This window comes from Perca flavescens, chromosome 11, assembly GCF_004354835.1.
Source record: "Perca flavescens isolate YP-PL-M2 chromosome 11, PFLA_1.0, whole genome shotgun sequence".
Lineage (NCBI taxonomy): Eukaryota > Metazoa > Chordata > Actinopteri > Perciformes > Percidae > Perca > Perca flavescens.
The window spans coordinates 28,854,004-28,879,003 of record NC_041341.1 but is presented as its reverse complement, the minus strand read 5'-3'; the positions used below and the strand labels follow the sequence as shown (position 1 = coordinate 28,879,003).

At 39.2% G+C, this 25,000-nt stretch overlaps 2 protein-coding genes across 2 annotated transcripts in view; both read right to left on the bottom strand.

The window, feature by feature from the left end:
- Window positions 1–11,079: 11,079 nt before the first annotated feature.
- LOC114564575 (parathyroid hormone 2 receptor-like) lies at window positions 11,080–14,667 on the bottom strand. The gene is made up of 2 exons (XM_028591988.1): window positions 14,337–14,667; window positions 11,080–12,258 (listed from the first exon to the last, which is right to left on the bottom strand). Exon 2 carries the CDS (start codon window positions 12,244–12,246, stop codon window positions 11,869–11,871), a length of 378 nt encoding a protein of 125 aa, XP_028447789.1. The 5' UTR covers window positions 12,247–12,258; window positions 14,337–14,667; the 3' UTR covers window positions 11,080–11,868.
- Window positions 14,668–20,251: 5,584 nt separating this feature from the next.
- The window catches only part of LOC114564574 (parathyroid hormone 2 receptor), an 80,381-nt gene continuing 75,632 nt past the window's right edge, over window positions 20,252–25,000 (bottom strand). The window contains exon 12 of the mRNA XM_028591987.1: window positions 20,252–20,524. Coding sequence (XP_028447788.1) covers window positions 20,327–20,524 — 198 coding nt within the window. The 3' untranslated portion in view covers window positions 20,252–20,326. The remainder of the gene's footprint in view (window positions 20,525–25,000) is intronic.

Here is a 25,000-nt window from a genome sequence, read left to right as displayed (position 1 = left end):
GGAAAGGGTAGAGTCTGCTTTACTTCCTGAGGTGGCTGAGGTCATTCAATGTCTGCATTTAGGGGTAGCATTAAGAAGAGAGACGCTGGGCAACTGAACAGGCTGGTAAGGAAAGCTGGCTCTGTTGTTGGCATTGAGCTGGAGTCACTCACAACAACTGCAGAGAAACGGACCAGGAGTAGGATGCTGGCGATCATGATGATGTTTTTTACTTTAATCAATGGGCAATGTTTGAATTTAGATGCTCCAAATTGTTCATGTAGAGTATCCCAGTGGTTTCTAAAAGGAAAAAGAAGCAAAAGTGACTTAAAATCTTTTTTTCCTTTTCAGTGTTTGGTTAAATAAATACGAAGCACCCAATCTATGGCTGTATCAGAACTGCTTTGTTCTCACATTTCATCCCCACATTTACAGTCCCATCCCAAGAAAGAAATGGCATGCAGTATACTGTGGGCTCCGTGATGTCCGGTTAGGTCCATGTTACATTACACTTAGATAAATGTAATGCTATTGGTGCTGCTTTCTTCAGTTTTGAGCCATAGGTACTAAATGGGCTACATTACAGCAGTGCAATCTGTTATTGTATTCTGACATATTTACTTGTCTTTGATTCTGAGTAAATAAATGGGGTGTATACCAAACATGGATCACTTAGTTCAGAAATCTAACTTGGAAATCATTTAGAACAACTTCACATTAACTCAAAACGATCCTCTCAAACTACAAACGAGACAGCTATAAAACAAGACATAGTCTTTGGAAGACCTGTGACTTGCATATCTTAGCAGGATAGCAGGCTATTCAATTATTTTAACAACACTGTTGGCACAATGAAGTGAAAAGTAGATGATTCATGTAGTTGTGTGGCTTTTTGGACTGTTGAGTAAGAGAAAAATGTGAGACTCCCTTTACGGGGAAATGAGGCATTTGATTGAGGTCAGGGTTACCTATTATTATGTTCAAATAATTGACTGCTGAAACAAACTAATCTCTTATACAGGTTATTTTATAAAGGTTTGTGAGAATACTGGTGGAAAATGGTTATATTTGTACCATGGCGAGTCAGTGATTTCTGCTCTAAAGTATTTTCCACATAAATCTAAAAGTGGGACGTTCATACCTTCACTTAAATCAAAACAATAATGAAGCAACAGTACTGTCCTTGCATCAATTGGGAGGTTCTGATTGGAGGCCTTCCAACAATGTGGCAATTAAAGGGCTTGTTTTTTGTTGGAAACCAGCCATAACATGCCAATGTTTGTCTTGTTTACACACTGTGCCATGTGCCGCTCTGGTTTCCTTTTTTTCTTTGTCTTATGGAAGATTATTTCAAATTTTACAAGATGTCATCAAACTGCCACTGTTTTAAAACGGAGGATTCAGAACTGTGCTCTGCAAGCTGTATACTTTGAGAGGCTGCCTCAGAGTAATTGTGAGACCCTCATCAAAGACCACCGTGTCTAACAAGCACTTAATCAAACTGTTAGCTTGAGATGCAGCAATGCAATTGTTCATTTATTTGTGAATTCTGCATACTGTAATGCACAGTAACTCCTTGTCTACACCGTTCATAGCTAAAGCAGCACATCAGCAGCCATAGTTCTGCTGTGCACCGAGGAGTGTGTTAATGCTCAAGGTGCCGTGCACTACCAATGAAGTTACCTGTATAAATCAGAAGAAAATACACATACAGTCGCAGGTATGCTGATAAAACACCGGAGTCATGCTTAGGGCTGGGCAATATATCAATATTGATAATGTGACAGGGCTCGAGAGTGCGACCAAAATTTGTAAGAGTGCGACTAAGATTTTTCCTAGGTCGCACCGGTGCACCTAACGTCCTCGCATCCACTGCCTCTCCACTAACGAAGCGATGTCGTTTACATTGATATGGTTTAATGTTGCGTTACATGACCCATTCCTTCTGGAAAGCCGTGCCTGTGTTTGGATCTCTCCTCCGCGCAGCCCCGCCCCCATTCACTCACACACCGGCCGGCTCACCTGCAACATGGAGAGACACAGCGCCGCTGGTCCAAACTATATATATATATATATATATATATATATATATATATATATATATATTTTTTTTTTTTTTTATATCCTAGGCTATTTATTTTAGATAACTTTCATTTATGTGTTGCAGCTGTATATTTTCAAACTGGTAAAGGAAACCCTGCCTTTGCATTTTATTTTAATCACAATCTGTTTTAATAAAAGAGCTTGTGAAAAGTGTCTTTGACTTAAAATTAAACATTTACTCCACTTTGTAAAAAAATACAGAGCTATATATTGTGTATCGCCATTCAGCGTTACGGCGAAATTTGGGTGAACCTAAATTTTGTGCTGGTGCACCTAAATAAAAAAAGGTAGGCGCACCAGTGCAACCAAGGCAAAAAGTTAGTGTGGAGCCCTGTGTGATATGAGACTAGACATTGTCTTTAGATTTTGCATATTGTAATATGACATAAGTGTTTTATCCTGGTTTAACAGGCTGCATTACAGTCAAGTGAGGTAGTTTTCTTCAATTGTCAATCCTGCAGTATCGTCGCAATATCTATCGAGGTATTTAATCAAAAATATCGAGATATTTGATTTTCTTCATATCACCCAGCCCTAGTAGTGCGGACTTATACTAGTTGAAGTGACCCCATTTACTCAAAGCTCTCCCTCCACCCTCAGCTCTCTGCTATAGACTTTTTTTCACTGCAGACATATTGGCATTTCATAGCTAGGGTTGGGTACCAAAATCTGTACTTTGTTGGGTCCCGACCGAATTACGTCGTTACTAGTCGTTACCCAGAACATTTTGAATTTGGTAGATGTGATTTCCTGTATTCTGGTGCAATTTTGGGATGGTAAACTGGAGAAGGGCAATACCTAAATTTGTTCAGATTCATAGCTTTTTGCTTTTTGACTTATTAAGGTAGTGACGCAACTATGGCTTCAGGGCCAATCAACACATTCATGTTTGAGTAAAATATTACATCTATTTATCCTAATAGGGATGCGTATTTAGATTTTTTTTTTTTCTGACCAATAGACCGCCCGTGTTTACCGCTTATTAAACGTTAACAATGAGTCGACTAAGTCCAAGTCCACCCGTCTGGGAGAGTTAGCAGCCACAATGTTGCGTACATTGTTGTTGACACATGCAGCAACTTTCCCAGTCCCAAGATATGGCCTCAAAAAATCCCAGATTTGTGATTTAAATAGATTTTTTTTACCTCCCTACTTAAAATCATTATCTGCAGATGACTAATAAATGACAAGATCTCACACACACACACACACACACACACACACACACACACACACACACGGGGCATGTATACTATTGCAGTGCCCGTTGAAAATGTGTCTGTTTGGAACGGGCGATTGCTTAGCCTGTGGTATTGCTGCTAGTAGAATTCTTCAAAACCAAATTGTACCCCAAAATTCTTCTCGTTCCTTGCTAAAAGTTCATTTTGACTTTAGTCACGTAACCTTGCCCCTATTTTCACCTGTTGCTGAGTAACGTACATTAACATGCCATGGTCTCATGAGTGTAGCATAGCTACCTGTAGCAAGCTCCTTCATAGTAACTAGCGGTAAAAAAACAACATTTGAAGAGGAGCTCCGTGCTACAGAGTGGCGATTGCTAGTTGTTTAAGCCGCTACAGACCTCCGTCACAGTTTGGTCATATCTGCGGCTTTTAATAGATGGGTTGAGCCGCAACAGAGTTCCTCAACACCGGGTCCGGTGCTCCATGTTGCTCCGTCAGGTCAGCGGTTATTCGTGGTTCAGTTATCCGAGAATAGGTGACTTTAAGCCGGGTACATAGCACCATGAGCTGCCGGTCATTTCGGCGGAGATTACGGTTAAGTAAGTAATGAAACGACTAGTTAAGAAAATGACTAATATTAGCTGCTGTTGCTGCCATGTTGTTTGTGTATCTCCATGGTAAACGCGCAGGGGGAGGGCTGGGCCCATTTGGAACTACGGGAGCCCAGCGTCAGCGAATGTTAAGGAGAAAAAACAACACTTGATGCAGCTGTTAAGTTGGCTTATGCCTCGGGCCGGCTTTGAGCGGTTGCAAGTGTCGTTACGCTTTTCAAAACTCCACGCAGACACCATTTGTTGCAATATAATATTAATGGCGAGCTAAAAGCGGTCGCGGTGCAGGTGCACTTCATCTGGGCCATGCAGGCACACCTTTGTTCTCTATGCCCTAATGACTGACTGGCAGGCTGGAGGTTGTAAGGCAAGGCAACTTTATTTCTGTAGCACATTTCAGCAACAAGGCAATTCAAAGTGTATTACATAAAACATTAAAGACCAGTTTAAAAAGAGAGAGGAAATAAAAACAGGCTAAAAAACAATAAGATACAAAGAGAAGAGCAGTGTGAGAAATAATTATTTGATTTAATCGGTTATAAGGATGGGTTTGGGAGGGAAAAGGAAGGTGTTTTTATTTTGTGTGTTGTGTAAATCTTCTAAATGAATAACAAAATGTTTAAGTAAATAGGGTAAATAAGTTTGGAATTATTTTTACATCTGAAATCTTGTTTTTATTACAAAGGGAAAATACCAAAAAAAGGTACCGTTGGGTACTGTTGGGTACCGGAACCGAATTTTAGGTACCGGTATCTGTATCGGTACTGATATCGGAATAAATGTGAACGGTACCAAACCCCAGTTAAAGCACGAAGAGCACAGGTGTAAATGACAACAATAATTATGATAGCTCCTCTCACTTCCTCAGACATCCGCTCTCTGCTACAATAGAGCTTGTATGTCTGCTTATTTGTTTCTGGATTTAAGCATTTGTACAAGGAGGAGATGGAAGAACAAAGAAGAGAACAAAGAAAACGCATGAGCACCAGTCAAACATGGATGGGTTCCCAAAGGTGGATAATGTAATTTTTTGGAAAAACTATACAATGGCTTGTCTTTATTTGAGGAATGCTGGTTGGTGGGGGCTTCATTGGAGAAGTGGTTAGGGGATTTATTGCCTCTGAGAGTCAATTAGGTCTTAAATCTTCCTCTGGGATTGTTCATTTGTTTGGCAGGGTGTCACTCCTAAATCAAACAATGAGATGTAGAAGAATACATGCCACACCAGGAAATAAAAAAAGTAAGAAGCTGTTTAAATGCTACACGGTCGGCATTTGGGAGGCAATTTTGCCTGGTGTGCTCTGATTAATTTGGCATGCAGCTAAAACGCCAGTCATTATTTTGTTTTTAATGTGAACTCTACTACCTACGTAAATCCCTGACTATAACCTTTCAAAAGACGTGCATTCCAGAGAAACCTCAAAGACTGCTTTAATAACCATTAAGATGCAGTGCATGCAGGGAGCTTTTATGTGTTAAAAAGTGATGCCCACACAGGCTCACTATGTCCACTGAAATTAGCAGGCGATAAGGAGGATGGATATTTTACCTAAATAAGATAAATTGTCTTCTTCTTTATTTGTTTTCAAATAAAGTACGGCTAATGGGTCAACACTGCGCTGAGCTGTGGTTTATGTGCGATTGCCTTGTTTGTATAACTGTGTTTGTTTGTGAGTGTGGATGCTCTGCTTTTCTTTTCCATGGCTGGGCTGCAATTAAGCAAGACTATGACGAACCGCAAGGGCGTATGACTTTGAAATGAAGTAGACAACACGATGGGGGAGAGGGGTTAGTCACAGTTTTTATTTAACAAACTGAGCAAATACAGATCAGTTAGATCACACACAGCTCTGCACACGGTTAGTTCTGTCAGTTATTTATACAACCAGGCCACTCAAAAAATGTTTCTCCTCACCCGCCCATTATGTTGTAGCATCTCTAATACTGAGCAATGAAACATGGAGAGAAGAGCAATGAGTAATACAATAATTAGAGGTCAAACAATGCATATCTCCCTCTGGCTTTGTTTAGAAGAGCTTACTCATGCTTCTAAAATGTCTCTATCGTGCATACACAAACAAACAGACCATATAGTATTCCATTAAATGATACCCTCAGGCAACAATGTGCAACCTGAGATGCAGCAGTAAAAACCATAGCATTAGCTTTCTTTAAAAGAAAATGCACACATCTCAACACATGCATTATTTAAGAGGGGTGACACTTTAAGTCCTGTTGCTAAAATGTTGATGATTTGACTCCCAGTGTATGGAGTTACAAATTGATACAATTAGCCATTGGTGTGCTCACAGTGCTTCAAGAGCACAGCGAAGCCCATGTCCTCTGTTCAAGCTGGGAACACAAGCCATAAAATCAGGGCTAATTGTAACCTTATGGCAGATTGTCAGATCATGGAGGGTCTGTAATGGCTTTAAAAACAAGGCATCTTATCAGGGTTGTTAAGGGCATGTTACCTTGCAAAGTGGTGGGTGTTGTTAAATGTTGTGAAAGTGGGTTTTTTTTCTCCCCCCAAATAGTATCTGCAATTCTGTTCATGATCCTGTTGTTTGACCCTGGATAATGACATGTCTGAACAGAGACCAGGAGTGATCATTACTTTCCATTACTCAGCCCAGCTCCATCAAAGGCTCTGCCCAACAATTCCAAAGCTACCACACTCAAATGCTGCATATAAAATGAGACATTGTGGTTTAACAAGTGGGCCCGTCGCATCAGTGTGGTTACCAGAACTCTATCCTAGATGTCTATCCACAATACTCCAGAAGTCCCTTTCACACAGGGAAGCCACTAGCTCACACTCTGTACCTCTGAACACACCCTATTGATTGCCACTGGCTAACAATACTGTAGCTATCTATAATGAAATATCAATGCGCAGTAAAATGTGCTTAACGTTGCGTGACCATTACTATGGAAGCCTGGCCTTCATGTTAAATGACGTTTTGAACAGTCAGCCCTGCAGCTGTTGTCAGGCTCTTGCCATAAATCTACTGGGCCTTCGGACAGGTGGCACTATTCTCCAACCCTGAACTAACTTTAACTTTTGCTGCCGTTAAATCCTACTCTCACCCAAGCAAATACTCAGGGGATTACCCTGGTCTTATTGTATTAATAAGTTAAACTTCTGTCTCAACGCTGGCTTGATAGGCTACTTCATCTTAATGCAGTGGCATCCTTGTTTTTTTTTTCAACCATCAACTCTGATTATCTCGCTCCACTAGTCTTACAATCGTCTGACCTAATGCATCCTTGAATCCTTTCCTCACCCAAGCAAAGAGCTGATTCTTGGTGGCATGACCCAGCCTTATATCTATGATGTATCTGCTTAGGCTGAAGTACACTGGTCTAACAGGCATGAATGGCAACATCAAGTGAATGACATGGCCCACTCAGTTGTCGAACTACCATCAATGCATACCTGATTCCAATAACTTACCTATAGCCATTAAGTAGGAACCCCTAATTTTTCCTGAATTATGGCCCTTGACCTGTCTTGAGTCTTGTGTTTTAAATATGAATTTGTGTGTGAGCGTAAGAGTGCAGACAAGTCTGAAGGATTATCAGTTGGGCACCATCTTTAAAAACAGTGTTGAGTTCCACAACACCAACAAGGCTCAACAGTTGTTTGCAGCGTCCCAAAACCACCACTTTTTAATTGACAGCTGGAATATCAAAGAGAAGCTCAACAGGTAGTTGTTGAGAACATTAAACATTTATCATCAGTTAACACGGTAGTGGGGAGAGAGGAAATATGGAGGAAGAAAGGGAAATGAAGAGGAAGGCACAAACAAACATCACAGGGAAATATAGTCAAATGCATTTAGCACAAATAAAAAAGATTGAAAAGCGTGTCACTTTTTTTTAAAGCTTCTGCTGGAGAAGGGAGAGGCACATGTACAATAAAGATGCTATTTTTGTGATGAGCAGCAAGTCAAATGCACTGACAAACATGCATGCACAAGGCAGACACAAAACCTTTAAGCAGCCACCAAATGTAGCCCTTCACAATCAGCACAATAGTCGATTGTCAAAAATACATAAGAACCAGGATTTTAAATGCTGTCTTAAAGGTGCACTATGTGTTCCTGCATGGTTTCAGCACAATTTCATTTTTGTCTCAAATCGTAGGCATCTCTCCTTGATCTGCTAGCTGCCTGCCCCCTGAATACACTGTCAAACAGCCCGGTCTCGGGAGACAACACAGGGGTTGGAAACGTCAAATAAACACTAGAGGCACAGCCTGTGCACCAAAATACAACAAACCACTCCAGCCAATCACCGACAAGATGGTTGGGGGAGGGGGTGGGGGTTAGTGACAGTTAGTCAGTTAGTTATGACAGTTACGGAATCATGGGGGGAGGAGCGAGCTTGCTCTGTTTTGTTTGGAATTTACTTGGAACATCAATAGAAGTGACCATGCAGGAACTCCTAGTGCACCTTTAACCCCTATTTTCTATTTGAACCGGAACACAGCACAGACGCGGCCAGTGGAAAATCAGGGTTGATGTCACATTTGATCCACCATAAAAACTGTTTGTGCTACTGACTGACAATTGTTGAAGAAGCAGTAAGCCTAGCAAGTGAATCAGATGTCAGCAGTTCAAGGCAATACAAATCACAAATAAACTTCCACATACATTCCATTTAGTTTTATTAGCAGCTGTAGCTAGCACGTTTCTCTCCACAAGATGGGCTGACTGTACAAACAAGCACATATGTTCATAGGGGTGAGGAAAAAATTGATACAGCATAGTATGGCGATATTTTCCGTGGCAATACTGTATCGATACACAGACGCCAAGTAAAGATCTATTATTATATATATCAGTTTGCCTGCTTGGCAATCCCATTTTGCAGCAATAAAATTGAGTGAGATGAACAAACAGAGAAGCTTATCTTTTTAGATAAAAGATGTTGACAAAGTTTCCGTTTGGGGACATCATTTGAAATTGGGAAAATTTGAAGTTGGAAAAAAGGTAATACATTGCAAAATGTTTAAAATCGTAATAATATCATATCGTGACATAAGTATCGTGAGGCCTCTGGCGATTCCCACCCCTATTAGTTCACCATGACACTGAATTTGTCCATAACAAGGATTCATCAGGACGCGTTATCCTCTTGCTTGACAGATAATCAATTTGGGACAGATGTATAAATGATGCGTACCCACAAAAAAAAACATACGTACTGTATGCCTTTTTTCCACAGAGTAGAATTTATTAAAAGAATGTGTGGTGAGAATGTGCACACCTCACGCAGACTTCAGATCAGCGTGTACGGTTTTATCTGAGATGGCTGCTAGTGAAATGATGAGGAGATTGAATATAGGTATAGAGAGTGGTAACATTGTTTTTAGATTGTTGGCCAATTTCACTGATTGTGTTATTATTTTTGCGGGTTAGACAGCGTTCTGTAAAATATCAAAGGTTCATTTATAAACTTACTTTGAAATTATGAGTTAATTCTCTCAGTCACTGCAGGGCTTGACATTAACTTTTTGAGGCACTTGTCCTTTGGACAAGTACATTTATGTTTCACTTGTCCATGCACAAAATTCACTTGTCCGGGTAAAGATTTATCATTTTATACATTTCTTTGTGTTTTGCTAATGCAGAATTCAAACAAACCGTTGAAAGCATCCAAACTCTATCAACATTAATAAAAATCAGTTGAAACAGTAAAAACAAACGTGTCCCAAGAATAGATTTCCCATTCAACAAGAAAAAAGGATCTCCAGACTCTATTATACAAAGTTATACTTTGCACGCCGGTGTGCAGAAGTTAATATATTGAGATTCTAAGTGAATATTTTAAAGTTTCTCATTACTTTCAGATTCCTAGTCAATAGTCTAAGTTACTAAGTCAATATATTTAGATACTTTGAGATATTGAGTCAGTATATTGAGATTGTAAGTCAATATTTTAAATGTTCTCATTGCTTTGAGATTCTTAGTCAATATTCTGAGTTAGTAAGTCAATATATTGAAATACTGATCCAATATATTGAGATACTAAGCCAATATATTGAGATTCTAAGTCAATATTTTAAATTGTCTCATTACTTTGAGATTCTTAGTTTATATTCTGAGATACTGAGTCAATATATTGATATACTAAGTCAATATTTGACCAGAGGTAGTGGTGACGATAGCTTTAAAGTTCATTTCAACATTAGCGCCTTCTAACCTCTAATAATAATAATAATAATAATAATAATAATAATAATAATAATAATAATAGTGATCTAGATTTTTTTCAGGTATATGTGATGAATTAGCGGTTTGGATGCTGCAAACAGCCACAGCCGTGCATATTGACAACTGTTCTGGGACCGTTGGAGAACCTCGCCGATGCGACACTCTGTGAAATTGTACTTTCTTTGTGGTTTTTCTCATTCGGTACGTTTACATGCAAACCAATATTACACGATTATTCAGAATATGACAATATTCCAAATTTGATACAGGTCATGTAAAGAGCATATTCCGGGTGGATATTCCGAATAAGGCCTTTTTCCGAATATAGCATTTTCCAATTAAGACGTGGGATATTCCGGTATTATTCGGGTTTTAGAAGCAGGAATATTAGTGTAATACTCACTTTAATTAGCCATGTAAACAGCTTAGTCGGAATATCTTCTTTTTCGGAATAAGAGCAAACACCGGAATATTATGTGCATGTAAACGTAGTTAGTGACAGGTCTAATGAGTGGTGGAGCAGGCACAAGTATCGATATGCAAACAGGTGTTTAAAGGTGTTTCTACATCTATTTATACCTGTGGGAATGAAAATGAGGTACATGCATGTGCACCCAGCTCCACAATGATTGAAACTTATAAAACAAATTGGGCGTACCTGCGGCTTTATAAATCTGATGAAAATAATGCATATTTCTGTCTTTGTGCATACACACAGTTTTAGTCTTCAATCTACACATACACATACATTTTTCTGCATCTGGGGGCCTCCCAATTTCAATTACTGTAAGACGACAAGAGGGATAGAAACTCCTGTAAATGGCTGTACATTACATTTTTATACGTAGCTTTTTAATATGTGAAGAAAATTACACTAATATTAATATACAGTATATTCAAATTCAGTGAACATTTGTTGGCAAGAACAAAGGTTCATCACATCTACACCTTCCAGGAGATGAGTTTTCTTCTACTGCTTTCTACTGCTACCTTTTTTTAGTTAAAAAAAACAACAAAACATTTTTCCTTCCACCCGTTTCCCTCAGCTTATACAATTTCCATGTATATTTCTCAAGTGTTTCTTTGTGCTTTTCACCTACTGTGGTTTATCACTATCCTAAGATGTGGTACTTAAGTCACAGTGGAAAAAAGTGCACTTTAGTGGAAAAGCTGAAATAAATATCCATAAAGTCAGACCACCACAGTACATGCAACATCATAATTTATATTATTGAGAACAGCGAGCAATATGGCTTAGCACTCCCTGAGAGCTTCTGAAGGTTGGAAACCATCGCCTTCAGCAAGAGGGTCTGTTTACTGCAGCCAAGCTCCCTCAAAGTACCAACACTGGCACATCATATTAGATTTGTTTTGGTAGTTGAACGAGTTGCATTTCATCCTTTTGCCACCTCACATTCCTACAAATGTATCCATATGCAAACCATCTCCATCAGCAATCAACAACATCCAACACCAAAGCTAAAAAACGTTGACGCAGCGAGTGAAAAGTGTAGCTGTGGAATTTGCAGAAAATCAACAAGACATATTAAACATTTGCATTCAGGTTCATGGTCTAACTTTTAAGTTCTTTTTCATAAGGGGGTTCAAGACATTTTGTGTTTCTTGTACATACAGTCTCGTTTTATTTTCCTTTGATACCTTCTTTAGAGTTTAAATGACAAGAAAGTGGATTGGGTTACACAAACCACTACAGCGACTTTTTTCATCGGTCTTTCTCTGCCGCATGTTTTGACTTGTTGTAGACTACCGCTACAGTGTTTCCTCCTCATCGTCCGCTGTTGCGCTGGTACTAAGAACAGGCAGGTTTTCCTTCAGCGAGATATCGTCCACCTGCTTGGGGCCGCTGTCTTCAGGTTCTTCAGGTATGGACGGGTCCGAGTTACTGATCACATATCCTGGGAGGGTGGTGTGCATGCTGACCACGGGGGCACCTGTGCTCCGATTAACATGGCTTGAAACAAGTGTGGTGGAGCGTGTGGATTGGCCAGCCCCTGCCAGGTGGGACTGGCTGCTGGTGCTGTTGTTGTTGTTGATGCCGACGACGACGGAGCCGTAGCGGTAGCGGCCGCAGACCACCGGGCCCTCCCACTCAAAGGCCAGGTTCCAGCGTGTCCATGTTTTCTTCATCTCTGTCTGGACCTGTGGGGATAGGAAGAACAAGGGCTTTCAATATACAGAATTACATTTAAAAATTATCACAGTGCAGAATAGTAGCTTTATTTTTTAGATATTTTATCGCAAATACCTGGGTTTTCCTTGCTATAGGGTCATTCTTTTTATTTTAGGATTCTACAAATACAATTTTTATGCAAATTTTTAGTATGTCAATATAAGGACAAGCGCATACAAAAGGCAAAATAAGACAAGAAACGAACGGGAAAAGAAAAAGACACAGCTTGCACTCACTCAGTGCAACTAAAAGAAAATGTGTAAATGTACATGTCAAGTCATTAGACAAGATGGCCCAAACTGTCCACTCCTACAATTACGGTTTTAACCTGCTTTATTTTTTTATTTTATTTTTTGTCAGTGTACTGTAGACTATGATACTACTGTAAACTGTTATTCAGCCAATTTAAAGTATAAAAACTTCTGCACGACACAATGTCAATATATAAGCAATTGCCTTTAAATGCAGAGCAACAAAAGCATCCAACTGGAGTCAAATAAGTCCAACATACACCAGCCTTCTAGCTCTGGTTTGGTCTCCACCAACTCCTGAGACACATGAGAAACAATAGCAAATGCTAAATGTTTGTCTTCACCAGAATGATATTTTCGATCTCCACCACTTAAAGTGCAACTACTGTTTTTTTTCCAACCTGGACCCCATTTTCAGCGTTTTTTTTTTTTCTTTTTTAATTTTTTTTTAATAAGCCTTACCCAATGTTTCTTTCCTAAACTCAACCATTTATTGTTTTCCTAAGCGTGTTTTTGTCGTTATTTTCCGTGTTTTTGTCACTGTTTTGTTACGAAAGCCTTTCTCCCTATGTTCTTTTCCTAAACCCAACCATTTTTTTTTTTTAACAGGCGTGTGACGTTCTCGCGATAGTACGTCGCATTCTTGCGATAACACGCAACGTGGCGAGGCCACGTGGTGGGTATGTTTACATCAGCTGTATACAGCGTAGGCATACACATGGATAGCTGAAAATGCATACAATAACACGCCATTTGGCTTTATGAAAGTGGCGTGTATATTTACGCAAAGTCATGATGTCCTGTTGTACTAAAAGTGTCTGTCAACATTAGCGATCTCAGGACGTGACTTTGTGTCCGATGAAAGCGGTGTGGAGAGTGGAAAGCGAGAAGGGATAAAGACGTGGTGACACAGCGTTGTGTCCGAGGTATATCACTGGACACCACCAGACCACAGATATCTGGCAGCAACAGGTCCCACTCCTGACAACATATTCTTTGGGCATATAGGGGCACAGCACCCGACGAGAGCACCACCAATATCCCGAGGCTCGCAGCCCTCCAGCCACTGCTTCAGCCTCCTCCGCCCGGTCTCTCTCGCTCTCTCTTTCTCTCCGTCCGTAACGTTGTAGTTTGGCTCAAATGAATACAGGTGGTCATCTAACTATAACGACCATATCCACATTGTCGAAATCATTAAAATATTGAGCCATGGCACTGACAATCTTTTAGGTGACAGGAGCCTATAGTTTCTGTAGCCTACTCCGAAACAACAAACTCTGAACGTCTTTTTCTCGACTGCCGTTTGACTCTCCACACCGCTGTCTTCGGACAAGAAGTCACGTCCTGGGATCGATAATGCTGTCAGACACTTTTAGGAGTCTGACAACATTTGTTTTGTAACAATCTGAGCCTATCACTAGCAAAACAAATCCCTTTAAGTGGACAAAAAGCAACGCTGCACAATTTCCCTACAGTTTATATGTAGAGGGAGACAGAGAGTGAATGCCTGATATCATGACAGCTCTTTTCATCACATTTAATTTTACTGTAGAAGGCAGGAAATGGATAGAATGAAAAAGGACAAGTAGCTAATGTCACCCTTTTACTTCTTCAGCCAGACCCTGGGTTATGTGTGCCTGGAGTAATTATACCGTTATCAGTGGCAACGCTTAATTTGAAATCAAACTAAAGTTTGCACACACACACAGAATAATTTGCTTTGGCTTTGCGGTGTTGCTGCGGTGTTGTGCTTTTCCTGTGCGATCAGTGCAATTTGAAAAAAACAATCCACTCACCTCTCCGTTGCAGTAGCAATAGATAATGGACACAAAGAAGCCCTGAAAGGAAGAGATTGAAATAGAAGCTCAGATCTCAGTGGGATCAATTGAGAACAAACTCCATAAACAGTAATGATGATAACAATGTTGATCAAGTGTCATTCTTATCTGAGTCCAATACGAACGCTATTACCAAAAGCTAATAAGGATGTTCCAGGTCACCAACTATCTTTTCCTCAAATAGTGCTTTTGTAAAAACGGAAATGGTAATCTCTCTGGCTGTTGCTTGACCGGTTTCACCGTGTGTTACTGCTTCCCACAACGATAAGAAGTTTAAAAGAGTGACACTGTCTGTGAAAACGATGGGTTTTGGGAAGATGGGCAGGTGTGTGTCCATGTACACTACCGGTCAAAAGTTTGGGGTCACTTAGAAATTTTCATTCCAGACAGAATACCAGCAGAGATCAGTTGCATTGTTTTTTTTAATCAGGGCAGCAGTTTTCAGATTACATTATGTGCTTGCATAATTGCAAAATGGTTCTCGACTGTTGTAGACAGAAGTGGCTGAAGAAATGCTTGAAATTCTATGCTTTTTGGTCTAAACGTCATACCCAAATTAAAAGTGGTACAGCTCCCATATACTTTGACACTTAGGGGTGTGCCTGATATCATTGGAAAGGAAACACTCAAGTTGTGTCAGGGTGATTCTAGGCCTTACTGACACAGAGTTAAAGAGGCTAGAATGGAGATTTTTTATTTCTGTCCAAGTTATAAATCTGTAAAATTATTAAAATACACTGCTGTAAAGACATCTGACAGGTGACAGACAACACAGCATTAGCCACGTCTCCGCTTACTACAGAAAAAAATTCAGAAGCTAAAAGACTCAAAAATGGATTTTATATGAATTCTTTTCTACAAATATGTCTGTGCGTTTTTTTATTTCTATTTGAAAAGTGCAAATAAAAAAGCCCAAAAACTACAAAATACAACACTTCTCAAATACACAAACAAACCCACATCAATCACCTTTCCAATGATATCAGGCACACCCCTGAGTGTCAAAGTATATGGGAGCTGTACCACTTTTAATTTGGGTATGACGTTTAGACCAAAAAGCATGAATTTCAAGTGTTTCTTCAGCCACTTCTTTCTACAACAGTCGAGAACCCTTTTGCAATTATGTAAGCACATAATGTAATCTGAAAACTGCTGCCCTGGTTAAAAAAAACAATACAACTGATCTCAGCAGGTTTTTGTTTATTTAAAAGGATCCCCATTAGCCGCCGCCGAGACGACAGCTAGTCTTCCTGGGGTCCAAACAATACATACAAAACGTATGTGAGTAATTACAATCACAATTACTCACAAAAATATCATATATTAATACACATAAAAAATAACAATACAAAAAGTACTGATTAGAATAATAGTAAAATAATACAAAACAACATAGCACGTTATACAACAACTCTCAGCCAATCCAGACAATATTATGATGTTGAATACAAATATAGTCTTAGTCTTTTTTTAAAACCAGTTTTTCCCTTGATATCCCGAACCCCAACTGGAAGATTGTTCCAAAACACAATTGACCTATAAAACACGGTCCTCTTCATAGAGTCAGATTTAGGTAGGGGTAAAGAAATCTGTCGACTATTCGCCCCTCTTGTGTAATGTGAGTGCATATCTGAATAGTAAATTATATAGTCATAAAGAAATTTTGGAATCCGAGTGTTAATAATTCTATGAAAATATCCTAACATATTAGCAGATAGTCTGTGCTTGACCACCAGCCAAGCAAGACGTTCATGCATTTCTGCAACACTAGTTCTCAAAGAACAACCAAGGACCAGTCTAGCAGCCTTATTTTGAGCCACTTGTAATTTTTTTAAATGACTGCATGATGCAGCAGACCATACAACAGAACAATAATCCAAATGACACAAAACCAATGTACAAACAACACGACTAAACAACCGTGAATTTAAAAATTGTGCACATTTACGCATTACTGCAACAGCTCTGCCCATTTTAGCAACAACTTTGCTGATGTGATCAGACCATGACAATGTAGAATCGAGCCAAAGTCCAAGAAGCTTCACCTTTTTCACTTGCTGTACATTTTGACCATTAACTTGTATATTAATTTTAGGATTGTCAGATAATCTATACTTAGAACCAAATATTATACTCATAGTTTTTGAAAGATTTAGTACAAGCTTATTTGTGTTGATCCAATTATACAATTTGCTAATTTCACAAGACAGAACCTGATTAAGCTCTGAACATGTAGGGGCTGCATAATAAAGAGTACAATCATCTGCAAACATAGTTAATGATGCCTTACTGAGTATATACGGCATATCATTTGTGAAAATTGAAAATAACAAAGGTCCGAGGCAACTTCCTTGAGGAACACCACAATCCACGGACTTGCTACAAGATAATGCACCATTAAAATAAACTCTTTGCGACCTCTCCGACAAATAGCTCTTAAACCACTTAATTGTTGAGGAAGTAAAACCATAACTAATAAGTTTAGAAATCAAAATGTCATGGTCAATCACATCAAAGGCAGCACTAAAATCCAGTAGTAGTGTACCCACCAGCATTGAGTTATCAATTGATGTAAGCCAGCTATCCGACATTTGTGTCATTGCAGTGCAGGTGGAATGACCATACCTATAAGCATGCTGAAACATAGTGGTCAAATCATTGTTAGTAAAGTAATCTCGCACTTGCTCAAATACAATCTTTTCCAATAATTTACTTAGAATAGGCAAAATACTAATAGGCCTACTATTTGGGCCACAAAAAGTTGATTTTGTGTCCTTGGGTAAAGGGATTATCTTACCCTCCTTCCAAAGTTTTGGACACACACCGCTAACCAGACATCTGTTAAAAATGTGACACATTGGTTTAGAGATATGTCCAGCTGCTAACTTCAACAGCCGACTATCCAAGTTGTCTGTACCAACAGACCCTCCAACAGTCAAAGATCTCAACAACATTTCCACCTGCACAACATTAACCTGATGAAATTCTAAACTACACAGTTTATCTTTCATAATACACCTTTCAATTAGCTCATTTGAGTTGGAATCAACAGTGTATTTCATTGTCTCTCTAAAATTAGAAACCTTATTAACAAAATAATCATTAAAATAATTTGCAATCTGTATTGGCTTAGTCAAATAAACTCCATTCAATTCAACAAAAGAAGTACAAGTAGATTTTTTCCCCATGATTTCATTAAGTACATTCCACATTCTCTTACTATCTGTACCACTGTCTTCAATTCTCTTCTGAAAATATTTTTTTTTTTCACTCTATTCTCCTTGGTCACCTGATTCCTTAAAATACAATAACATTTTCTGTCCTCCAGAGAGTTAGAAAGAACCGCAACCTTTTTAGCCTCTTCCCTTTGAGCCATTATGCTCTTTAACTCAGTATCAACCCAAGGAGCACTTTTGGCTTTAACTGTAAATTTCTTTAATGGGGCATGATTGTTAACAACTTTCATAAAACAATCCATAAATAAATTAAGGGATATATCCACATCATCAATATCACTTATCAAATTCCATTTAATATTATCCAATTCATTTAAAAAACACTCCTCATTAAATACCCTATAAGATCTTTTCATAATAATTTTAGGACAGGCTCTAGGTAGCTTAGTTCTCCTGGAGACAGCAATACAGTTGTGATCACTAAAGCCAACTGTCACAGAAATAGGTGTTGAGCACATATCAGGATTATTAGTGTAAATATGATCAATACATTTTGATATTAAAGATCCTGTATTGTTACTAGAAACTCTTGTTGGTTGATCCATTAGTTGAGATAACCCACAGGTGTCTGTCATGGTTTTAAGCTTATTCTTCAGAGGACAAATCTCAGATAGCCAATCAATATTTAGATCACCCAGCCAGTATATCTCTTTGTTTTCCTCAGTCACCTTGTCTAGCATATTACATAAACCATTTACATACTCTATCCTGGCACTAGGTGGCCTATAACAACAACCAAGAATAATCGGTTTTAAATTTGGAATATGTACCTGTAACCATAACACCTCAACTTCATCAACCATTAAGTCCTGTCTCAGTTTAACAGGGAAATGATCCCGTATATAAATGGCCACACCACCTCCAAACCTGTTTCGATCATTTCTATAAATTGAAAACCCCCTATATCAACATCTGAATTATCTATGAAGTGATCCAAATGAGTTTCAGAAATCATGAGTAGGTCTATTTTGTTTAGTTGCAAAAATAAAGACAAGTCTTGAATTTTGTTCCTTAAACTACATATATTAATATGTGCAAGTATTAAACCTTTAGGTAGTTTATTTATGCTGGTCATCTTAGTTAAAAGTAAATAAGTCTTATATTATAATCCAATTAAATATCTTGTACCCTAAGTTATTTTATCTTCATCAAGTAGGCTACATACATATAAGTCCTGAACACAGACTCACATACATGTACACAAACATATAAAACTGATCTTTAAAGCCCATTAGACCAATAACTGACTTTGTCCATCCCTTGGGATGATGATCAGTTTATCATACTTCAAACTCGCCTTATCCCCTCTCTCTCTGGCAGCTTTAACCTTCGGCCACAACTCTTTCCTCCTCAGTTGCACAGCTTCCGAGAAATCTTCGTTAATGTAGATCTTGGTGCCCTTTAATTTCTTGGCAGAAGAAAGAATCAGCTCTCTGTCCTTAATGCGAAGAAGTTTAACAACAATTTTCCTTGGCCTTCCCCTCTCCTGAAACTGACCAAGTCTCTGGGCACGCTCAATGTCCATATTTATTCCATCTAAGCCCAAGTTTTTTGAGAACATTTCTCGCACCTTTTTCTCTGATTCACACCAATTCTCTCCTTTCTCGTCAGCAATGCCATCGATTAAAATATTTGTTCTCCTGTTCTGATTTTCAATGTAATCCAGCTTGTTGAGCATTGCATCCAATTCCTGCTTGGAGGTAGTAATGTTTGTCTCAAATGCCCTTATCTTTGACTCAATCTCCTTGCATCCCATCTTCTCCTCTTCAAACTTTGATTGGGTAAATTCCAAGCTGGTCTTCAGCTCCTGTACATCTCTGATAACACCATCCAATCTTTTGTTAGTTCCATCCATAATCAGCTGAATGAAACATTTGAAGTTATCTTGCTGCTGCAATAACATATCTTTATAGATCCCTCTGCTGCTCCATTAATTGAGAGAGTACACTCATTGTAACAACAGCGTCATCCTCACAAGGAGATGTTTTAGCATTCTTAGGAGGCATAATGTGTCTTACCAGGATGTACCGGGAGTTGATGAAAGTAGCAAATGTTGATGGTTACAGATCTGTTTGTCCAGGTCCTAGTAGGCCCAAAAGCCCATCAACTTGGGCTGCAGCGCAAGCTCAGCAAATAGTGGAAATATTGTCCCCAATATTAAGCCGCAATTTAAATAAAATGCAACTTGAGGCAATTAACCACTAAATTTGAGAATACAATAAAGGATTCAGTAGATTTTTGTTAGATTCTAAGAGGCCAGGTTCTCAGAGAAAACTCCTGGCAGCCATCTTGAGTCATTTCTTTAAACCAGTCACGTAGGTATTGTGTCTGGAATGGAGTGGAATGGAAATTTCTAAGTGACTCCAAACTTTTGACCGGTAGTGTATGTGTTTTTGAGCGCGTGTGTGTGTGTGTGTGTTTGAGTGCTTTGCTGCATATCTTTGCTGGTGAGGGACAACGCTGGTTCATCCTCATAATAAGAATGTTGCTGTTTTTAAGACCCCAGCTGGTCAGAAAATCTGATGTGTTCTTGAAAGTTCTAATTAAGTTTGAAATGTACAAAAACACCAAATATTCATATGAAAGATGTAAGTGAAAAACAAGGACACATTTCCATCAGGAGAAGCAATTGAATAAAGTAAAGATTAGATAGAATATTCATTTTTACAGATGATATGTAAAATGTAAGTCTTGGCAGAAAGTCTTTGGTGCTTAGACTCTACAGGGAGATTTGTAACTGAGGGGCGTCTGCCCTGAGTAGCAGCAAGATAAATCCCCCCATGGAGTCCAGACACTGGTGGGGGTGGTGGTGGTGGTGGTGGCTGATGATTCTGATGGAGCTGAGGAATCTGCGAAGACTGGCGGCGATGAGGAGGTGGAGGGGCGCTTTGCCATTTGCGATGATTTGCACTGTAACAGTTGACAACAACAGAGAGAACAGATTTAAATACAGCTGTGAACGTACTGCACGCATAACCGCAGCATGAATGTACTAGGCAGAGAGAGAATTGTGTTTAAACGAGGAAGAAGCAGGATGATAGGCTGACAGGATGATAGGCTGACAATGTGGGTGCGTCGCAGCGCTGTTGTCAATGTCAGTTTTATTTGTATAGCACCTTTCATTACACGTAAACCCAAAGTGCTATACGTTAAAAACAACATACGCATTAAAAAAAAGCATGAATAGAAATAAGAATACACAGGACAATCAACAAAAACAAACAAGACATAGAAGTGCGACCATATAAATTCATACACACACACACCCTGTAATTTAAACAAATGCCTGAGAAAATAAGGTTTTGAGTTTGCTTTTGAATGTGGACACAGTTGTGATGGACCTCAGGTCACCAGGCATCTTGTTCCAGAGAGTAGGAGCACATCAACTTTTGAATTACTCTCATTAAACAAGTTCATGATCAAAAACTGTGTGCACCAAAAGTGGTGTGTATTTCTATAAAGACCTGTAGGAACATAAAAGCTTTAACTCAAACTCACCACACACACACATGCAGGCATGCATGCACGTTCCAGAAGTTTTAAGCTTAAAGGGACAATTGGGCGATTTTACCTTATCTCTATCTAGCATATGGTGTTAAAAAAGCTCGTCTCTGTGGGCCTGAACCTCAGCCGGCCGCAGCTGCAAAGTCTGCTTCACTTCCGTACTCCAGTGACGTGACTGGGGACACAATGCACTTTACAAACTTCCCTGTTCTCTTCTCTTGAATTGCTTTTGTAAATAGCGACAAATCCATTGGTGAGAGGATGCAATGAATGAGAATTTTGACAATGTACATTTTACAGTGTTTTGACTGACTCGGCTGATCCGCTGTATACAGCCAGAGAGCGGCCGAGGGAGGCTGCAGCTGTCATGATACGGACGGCGGCAGGGAGCCGGAAAAGTTTAGCCGCCCAGAGCGAACACCCACAGTGGTGGGGCCTTTGCTGAAATTGTTTTTCAGCGTTTTTTTGTGATTGTTGCGGGCAAAAATCCTTGATTATTCGGCACATTTTCTTCAAAAATGCGATGGAATATGCGGGATATTTACAGTTTTATGCAATGAAATTGCGGGAACTTGCAAAAACTGCGGTTTGATTGAAAAAAAGTGATTCCCCCAACACCCTGCTTTTCGATGATGTTCACGTCGCGTAATTACGTCACTTCATAACATTCCCATGGCAACAGGGGAAAATGGCTGCTCTTGTGTGAAGTAAACGCAACATTTTTCTACTTTCTGCTAAGATATATGTGACTTTTTTTTTGTGGATTATTATCATGCAAGCCCCGCATATTTTGAAAGTGCGGCGTATTTGAAAAAATGGCTGACTTTGGCTGATTATGCATTGAATTATGTGATCGCATAATCGCGGTTTTCTGGAGGGACTGGAATGTCAGCGTAGGCAGTTTTTCGCCGTGTTTTCGCTGTATCCAGTCGCCGATGACAGCTGTCACAGGGCTGTATGCATTTCTGAATGTGTACTTGGACAGAGGTGTGCTGGAGAACTTTTTCAGGATCCCGAAGATAAACTGGAAAAGACAACCAGAACAGTATGGCGGTTTTTGTCTGCCTCTGAAGAAAAACTGAGAGCCGCCAACGAGCTGCTGTTTACCGGGCAGCTGAGCAGAGAGAGACGTCTTTGGAGAGAGAAATTCAGCGTATGGAGCCGGTGTACTTTCACATCTTACTCTGTGAATTATGATTTATTTTGTCAAAAACAGAGTTGCTGTGTTTGGGACAGTGGAAAGACTTACTACAGTGGATCTTGTTAAATTTCTTTTCTGTCCCATTTGAATGAATCAGTTACCAGGTAATCTAGTCTTGGTGCAATGAAAGAGACAAACTTTAGATCTGAAGGTGTGCGGTTGTATTTCTCTGTTTAGGTGTAAGAATAATTCCTTTTCTGACATTTTGTGAGTTTGTTTTCTAAAAAGCTAAGAGAGCTATGCCAAGTTGCCGCTTGGGTGCAATGCATCCTGGTACATGTAGGCACAGCTGCCACGGCTCTGCGTGCCGGACCACTCGCTTTTAATTGCTTTTTTTTAAATAACTTTTTTGTGTTTCTTAAATGGACTACATATACCATCAGTACTGATTGAACATCAGCAATAAAGGTGGTAAAATGTCCCTTAACATGTTCACATGTTTGTGCTTATTAAACTAAACTATGGCCTAGGGGCATGGCCTGAAACCTTCAATTGGCCCATGACTGATTATAAAATGTAAATGATATTTTGCTCACTGACTACATTAAAATTCAGATCCTATTGTGAATGCTAGGCATCACTATAACAATATGAGAATATCAGTCACAGGACACAGCCTTGTTGAACTGAGAAACCCTCAATAATTGGCAGACCTCGCTTTTTTTAATTACTTTCAAGGAAAGGATGGGCTTTTGTCACAAACGTACACACATGGAATAATTTGTTGTGGAGCTTGGACTTTTTAAGATGCTAAGCAGTGACAGCACACTGCTCAATTCCCGGCTCTGGGGGAAATGATCTCTGGTTGACCAAATGTGAAAATAGTGACTGTGCTCGCAGCAAAATAGTTTATTTATTAAGTTTATTTGTCAGGCACGGTGCATAACAATAAACATTGCTTTTAAATATGCCAGAAGCTAGATTTCATCTGTAGTCCCTGGCCATGTTTGGCATTGGCAGCCTAAAATTAGCCTAAAGAATGAAACAACATTAGCATTGCTAATAACAGAATTCAACCAGCACTGTCAAGATTTCACTGTCACTGAGAAGGACATTAACCTGTTCTCAGACCCTTTCTCTGATGACGTTGAAGGAGTATCATGTCAAGTCGCCACTACCAGTGTCCACTGTCAGTTCTACAGAGGTTTGGATTAGTCCAGATTTCCCAGACAAGGCACCTTGCCAAAAGGATGCTCAGTTTGTTTGACTCATATGTGAGCAGACCTGTTCTCTTGTGACACTGAACCAGAACAGGCTGACAAGTCACTTGTCACATGTGATGTACTTCAAACCTTCACTGCTTAAAACTCACTCATTAAGACAGTTTCTTAAAGAGCTCATTTCCCAGAACTATGTACTCCATGTGGCATGAAATGTTTGGACACCCCTGTGCTAATTTAACAGAAAATGTGTTTTTGAAATTTGCACCACTAAAGCATGATATCAACTGACTTCACAAGGCCCTAGGTTGGTCCTGCTTAATTAATTGTGAGCCCCTCTATTTAAGAGGATCAATCTTGTCAATCAATTTGAATGCCTTCATTTATTCATTATTATGCTTAAATGTGTACTTCTTAATTAATTATTCCACAGTAAGCCTGGGGCCAGGCACTACTCTAGCAGAGAAAAGAGAGTGATTTGAGACCCAGGGCCTCCTTGCAGCGTAATCCTTGCCTTGTGTGCACCTGTTGACTGAACCTACTATACTGTTTTTTTGTAGTTTTTCTTTTTCCTAGTTTTTTTGTAAATATTAACATTAATCAGAAATTGCCTCCAGGAATCACTGTTTTCTTTTATGCAAGTCTGTCTGTGTGAACATACGGAAGTGGGCGCGTTAATTATAATCCTCCACATCTGGTTCTAATCTCATAGTGGCATTGCATGTGTTGGATAAAAGACATCAGAGAAATAGCGAAATACTGCCGATGGCAGAGTCAGACTCGTTCTCTTATCTGGATCCATTATAGTTCCTAACTTTTGCTCTGATGGTGTGTGAAAAAGAGCATGTAAAGCAATTGTAATTTTAATCACTATTAATATCTTTGCAAATGTTACTTGTAATCTAACTTGTGTTATAGAGCCTGGATTCCATCATGTGTGGTTTATATATTTATTTTGACTTTTTCCTTTTTAAACTTCCTTTTCTGATTGCATGAACATGCAAAGTTAGCCTCAAAAGTACATTGTCTCACAGGGCACTATTCTGGGTCCTCTTCCGTTTGATTTAAGGCTCCAAACGGTTTGATTAGGCTAAATTTCAGGTCACAAAGCAAGTTAAGCATGTCTCTGAGACATTAAATCAGGGCTGGGCGATATGGCCTAAAAAAAAAATCCCTGATTTAAAAAAAAAAAAAAAAAAAAATCCAATTTAAGATTTAAATAGATTTTTTTCTCTACTTAAAATCAATCTGCAGATGACAAAGAAATTGGTCAAAACAAGTTTTAACTTTATTTTGTTTTGACTCATACACACAAGCACACACAAATGGGGCTATGTATTCAACAACAACAAAACGGATGCGTGAGATAAAGAGAGTTTTCACACATACAGGTAGGGTACAACCGGGACGATTGAAACGGAGGACGAATTAAACATTGCAGTTATCACGAAAACCATACACGTTGCAAATGTCAAATTTCGTCAGCACGTACAGCACACAAGATCTACCAGACACAGGAAA